At 41.0% G+C, this 5,679-nt stretch overlaps 1 protein-coding gene across 1 annotated transcript; it reads right to left on the bottom strand.

Moving 5' to 3' along the window:
- Positions 1-1,742: 1,742 nt before the first annotated feature.
- LOC103521816 (alpha-1-macroglobulin-like) lies at positions 1,743-5,515 on the bottom strand (the record flags this gene model as incomplete). The annotated part of the gene is made up of 9 exons (XM_026832321.1): positions 1,743-1,757; positions 1,790-1,921; positions 2,260-2,314; positions 2,431-2,502; positions 2,939-3,135; positions 3,535-3,696; positions 4,002-4,237; positions 4,651-4,912; positions 5,338-5,515. Coding segments are annotated over 9 exons (1,309 nt in total), but the record flags the coding sequence as incomplete, so codon positions are not given.
- Positions 5,516-5,679: the final 164 nt, after the last annotated feature.

Below are 5,679 nucleotides of genomic sequence, written 5' to 3'. Positions count from 1 at the left end.
TTAGGATAAAAGAACACTCAGATAAGCATCATTCAATAGGATAAGGAAAGTCGTGTGATGTTCACACCAGATTTTTTTATCCTAGCGCTTAGAAGGTGACGCGTTACTTTCATAATTTATGTGCAAAATTAAAAAGGAAGAATAAAGGTAGGTACTATATTCAGCTTCTACAGTCGTACTCTAGCTGGTTTATGATTGCTTGATTCTAAATCCCACTTACATATTGAAAGTACTAGAATGGTAGTGATCCCACTTACATATTGGCCAGGATTTCGACCTGACCAGGAATTGAACCTGGATGTACCTAGGTACAAAACATAATAATTACAATCTAATGGCGAACTTATTGCCAAAGACAATCTCTATCATTCAACCCCAAATGATAGAGATCCCACTTACATATTGAAAGTACCAGATGGTTTTGCCCGGTACCGTATGAACATCCCGTAGAGTGGGATGTACTTGGGATGAGATTACTTGCATAGCTTGGGATTCGAGCAGGTGATATCCAGATGGTAAATCCAACTCCAGTACCGCGGCGCGCCCCGGGCGGAAATCGAATCTGCGACCTAGCGCTTACAAGGCGGGTGTGCTACCTTCCAAGCTAACCAGGCCAATGGTTTTTTTATTATTATTTTTAATGAGTGTTTCACCGCCGGGAATTCAACCAGGATTTCGACCTGACCAGGAATTGAACCTGGATGTACCTAGGTACAAAACATAATAATTACAATCTAATGGCGAACTTATTGCCAGAGACAATCTCTATCATTCAACCCCAAATGATAGAGATCCCACTTACATATTGAAAGTACCAGATGGTCTTGCCCGGTACTGTATGAACATCCCGTAGTGTGGGATGTACTTGGGATGAGATTACTTGCATAGCTTGGGATTCGAGCAGGTGATATCCAGACGGTAAATCCATCTCCAGTACCGCGGATGTATATGTCTCTATGTATAAACATTGTTATCTATGTATATGTATAAATTGTATATGTACCATAAATAAAGAGTAATATGTTGAAAAATTTATCTAGAGTTTGTCAGGTTATGTTTCCAAATTTCTTCGTACCTATTAATATAAATTAGGTAGGTTCCTATAACACTTCATCGCAATAATATAAAGTATGAGTCTACCTACAACACTTCAACACTTTTATTCCCTTACTTGACAGCATAATAGAAGCTCCAGGACTCCCGTACACATATCGTCTCCATATCTCGTACGGTACTAGGGGAGTTTCCTCAACACAGATATCCAAATAGTTGAGGACTAAGGCTCGGGATTTCAGGTCCAAGAATATCGAGGTGTGACGATTGATGAGCATTCCCTCTCCCTGTGAAACCAAAAAATGATAATACAGTCGAACCTGGATATAAGAGAACTGGATATAGTGGAAACCTGGATATAAGAGACAAAAAGGTGATCCCCTGGATTCTTTTATATCCAGGTTCGACTGTAATAGAAGGTAATAATTAGAATAAGAGGACAGAAGTAGTAAAGTTCAGCTCCAATTTGATAGAGGGAACTGAAACTGCTAGGGTCTTATAGTCCCGAAAGTGAAAAGAGAACGAAGACAGGACAGGACAAAAGCCAGCCGTTCCGAGAACAAACCGTATCTGTTTCACATGACCTTGATCTATGACATAATGACCTTCACTACTTACCAGTACAGTAAGGTCATGATGTAGAATCACGTGACCTGCCTGTGTTATGACTATGACCTCTACTGTGACCTTCACATGACCTTGATCTATAGGTAACATAATGACCTTCACTACTTACCAGTACAGTAAGGTCATGATGTAGAATCACGTGACCTGCCTGTGTAATGACCTCTACTGTGACCTTCACATGACCTTGATCTATGACAGGAGCTACCGGAATATCCACTCTCTCTTGACTTTGAGGATCTAGCTGAAACCAGAGGGATTATAGGAATTTTGTTATCTGTTTTATGTTGGAATCTATGAGTCCATTAAGATATATCCACTGTACACACATAGTCGATCGGCTGTCAATCAATGTCGATCGACGAGATAAATTTATGTTGTCGAGGCACTCTGGACGGTTCATTCGACATCGATCGAAGGCCGGTGGACACCTTTTGAAAGATAATCACTGGAGAGCAATATTAGATAACCTCACCTATATAGGACCATAGTTTCAACCTTTTCTTTGGAAGGATGGAAAATCCCTCAAAAGTAAGGAATTTTTTCCACTGAAAATGCTATAGTGAAAAAGATTTGACTCACATAAATCAATATCTGAACCGCGGAGCCACTCACTGTGCCCGGCTCTTTGATATATCTGGGGAAATTCAATGAGAGGTAACCGGTTTTTAGAGTGAATAGAGAAAAATAAGCTAGAATAGGAAAATCATTACTTACCTCTCCACTCGGATACATTAAGAGCGCTGACCCTACTCGCGGACCGGGAAAAGCCAGTAGCACGCGATGACCGCGGAGCCACTCACTGTGCCCGGCTCTTTGATATATCTGGGGAAATTCAATGAGAGGTAACCGGTTTTTAGAGTGAATAGAGAAATAAGCTAGAATAGGAAAATCATTACTTACCTCTCCACTCGGATTCATTAAGAGCGCTGGCCCTACTCGCGGACCGGGAAAAGCCAGTAGCACGCGATTGTTCAGATGATTATCCGTCCAGATACCAACCACGTGAAACGTCACTTAACTTCACTTATTCATTGGGAACTGTAGTATTCAACGCGCATTTTCACCGATGGCTTTTCGGAATTTCAATAAAATCTCTGAATTATTAGTCAGCACCTGAAAGTTACTTAGGTCTAGCTAATGAGTTCTAGTAAGAACGAAACGTGTCCTAAACTTATCGAAGGTGTTGGCTTAACATTTTTTTCTTCTTTCAATTTTGCAATACAATGCCTATGAAAATACTAAATGCAAAGAGACTCACCGAAAGCAACTCTGCAGGATGATGGCAGATTTGTTCCTCAGAGGGGAATAGAACTCCTGAACTCTCAGCTCAAACACCTCCTCGCTACCACGATCTTTGAGAGGTTCATAGTCTACACCATAGCTGACATCCAGACCTGCTATAGCATGACCCTGGCCACGAGCTATGATGTTAACATGTCCCCACACCTTATCAATCTGTAATATAGGATAGGATGGAATAGATTACCCAGAAGAATAGTATCAAGCGTCCCGGAATTTCCCGGAAAGTGAGGTACGCGACCGTCAAGAATTCGAAGTGTCTCCCGGCCTATATTAACACGAAACAGAGTTTTGAGGTATAATCAGACGGTAATTTGTGATAGGTACTCATATACTCACCTGTGAAAGTTTTTGTCTGATCTTTACCTAACCCTACCTAAGCTACGCCTACGCTAAGAAATTCATCAAATTATAAAAGTCTTTGAAATTTTCTGACCAAACTTTTCCGTTTACAGATAGATAGGGATGTAAAAGAATGTGCCTTGAAGTAATTCAAAAGCGATTCCTTTTTCCATCTGACATGTTTCCGACCACGTTGTTCGCAAGTAGACTTACCTTATAGATGGCAGGTTGTTCTGCACTAGTGTTAGTCAGGCGGAGTAGATGTCTAACATCTCCACTACTGGGTGTTTCCAAAGTAACGTGAATGTTAGTCAGGGTCAATAGTCTAGCCCGGAATGCATACTCTGTGAGTGCCTGTAACGCTACCATACTGTCCTGGAATCAAACAAGGAAAATGGTAGGGAGTAATGAATTAATTAACAAAACAATATAATTTTTCGGCCTTCTGCTTGAAGTTCGGGGTGCGCTCAGCCAAGAGTAAAAAGAAATTTTGTAGACTTGATAGGATAAAAGAGGCTCTTAGAGGTCGCGGGTTCGACTCCCGTCCGGGGCGAAATTTATCATGTTGTTCTCCTTATCTCTTCAATTTCGGGACAATAACACCTCTGTTGTACAGTTCCCTCTATCAAACCTCTTAAAAAAAAGGGGAATCAAAACCATAAAAGAATAAAGAAACTTACAAAGGTAGATACAAAGGCCCGCTGGTGCATTCTCATGGTGGTTAACCATTGAACCATTTTTTCCGAAGTGTCTGTCACTCCGTCTCGCATTAGAACTACCATGAGTGCCCAGGCTGTGGTCTCTACAGCCCTAGAGTCATTAGCATGATACAGACGGGCCTTAATGAAGGGTCGCTGGTTCTCTATCTTGGTAGGAGGACTGGGCATAGGGGTGTCAGCAAAATAGATCAAACCCTCTGGAATAAAATATTGAATTTCTATTAACGCCTGATATTTAGGTAGTTATGCAATGTGCAAGAATTTGACCTGAAGTAAAAACTGAATACTCAGAAGTCTCAGAACCCACCTAATAAAATTGCTATTGGAATTTGTATTTTTACACTCAGACAGACAATAAAGGTACTTCTGAAGGTCTAATTGGGTCAATTACCTAGGTGTCCAAATTTTATACCATGTCATTTATTCAAACTTCAAATAACCATTCGAGTTAGGTAGGTATAACAGTCTGACGAGTGCGTATCAAAATGAAAAACTACAATCAAAATCGTAAACATAAAACTTAAACTTCACTTCGTTCCGTCCATGAGTATCAAAATAATAGAAGGTAAAAAATGAAAATCTCAGAGAAAGCTCTGTGCTGTTCACTTACCACTGTTCACTCTCTGCTTCTCGAGGAGTCGCGCGTAGGCGAACGCCTTCTCAAAGCTATTCATGACAAACAGGGAGTAAGTAGTGAGCACTATGCTGTACAGCGAGGTGAGGGAGTGAAGCTGACGTTCCAAATATAAAACGGAGCGAGCATTGGACGATGCGAGGAGAGACCGGGTGACACCGTGCTCCGACAAGAGGAAGTAGAGTTCAGAGAGAGTGATGAGTACATGACAGGTGAGGGGGGTGGGGTCTGGCTGTATCTAGAAGAGAGAGAGAGAGAGAGAGAGAGGCGAAAAATGTATGAGAAGAAGGAGGCAAAGAGATAAAGTTGTGGTTTTTGGTTAACTGTAGACCTTCGTCAGAAAAAGATTCCTTTACGGGGGTAAAGGGCCTTCATTTACCTGATCGGGTCCAAAATCTATTGAGCAAACGGTTTTCAGGTGGTAAACATGCTTGCCAAATTTCATGAAAATCAGACGAATCAGTCAGGAGTTATGGTGAAATAATGTTTTTAAAGGCTCAAGGCTGGATCGACGCCAATATTGCCTTCATGATGAACAAACATGTTTTCCGATTTCATCTAAAACGGACAAAAAGTTCGGCAGGTATGGTGAAATAAACAGACAAAATGAAAAATAGTTGAGTTAAAACTTGGAACTCTCTTCGTTCAACAAACCAAACTTACCTTGCTATCGAAAGCAAAAGACCGATGCTCTCCATTTTCAACGAAAGCTCCTGATTCTGTCTGAAATCCCAATATCCATCTGACCGACTTACTGTAGATCTCATTGTCTACGTAGAACAGGTATTCCCAGTCTGTGAAGGAAGCCTGCTTGAATAGCCGCAGAACCCAGGCTGTCAACCTGTGCAGGAATAGAATGTTTTGTTTGACAGGAATAGAATGTTTGTTTGACAGGAATAGAATGCTTGTTTGACAGGAATGGAATGTTTGTTTGACAGGAATAGAATGTTTGTTTGACAGGAATAGAATGTTTGTTTGACAGGAATAGAATGCTTGTTTGACAGG

This window comes from Diaphorina citri, unplaced genomic scaffold (genome assembly GCF_000475195.1).
Source record: "Diaphorina citri unplaced genomic scaffold, Diaci psyllid genome assembly version 1.1 scaffold6010, whole genome shotgun sequence".
NCBI lineage: Eukaryota > Metazoa > Arthropoda > Insecta > Hemiptera > Psyllidae > Diaphorina > Diaphorina citri.
Note: the sequence above shows the minus strand (reverse complement) of the source record. Positions and strands in the feature narration are given on the sequence as shown.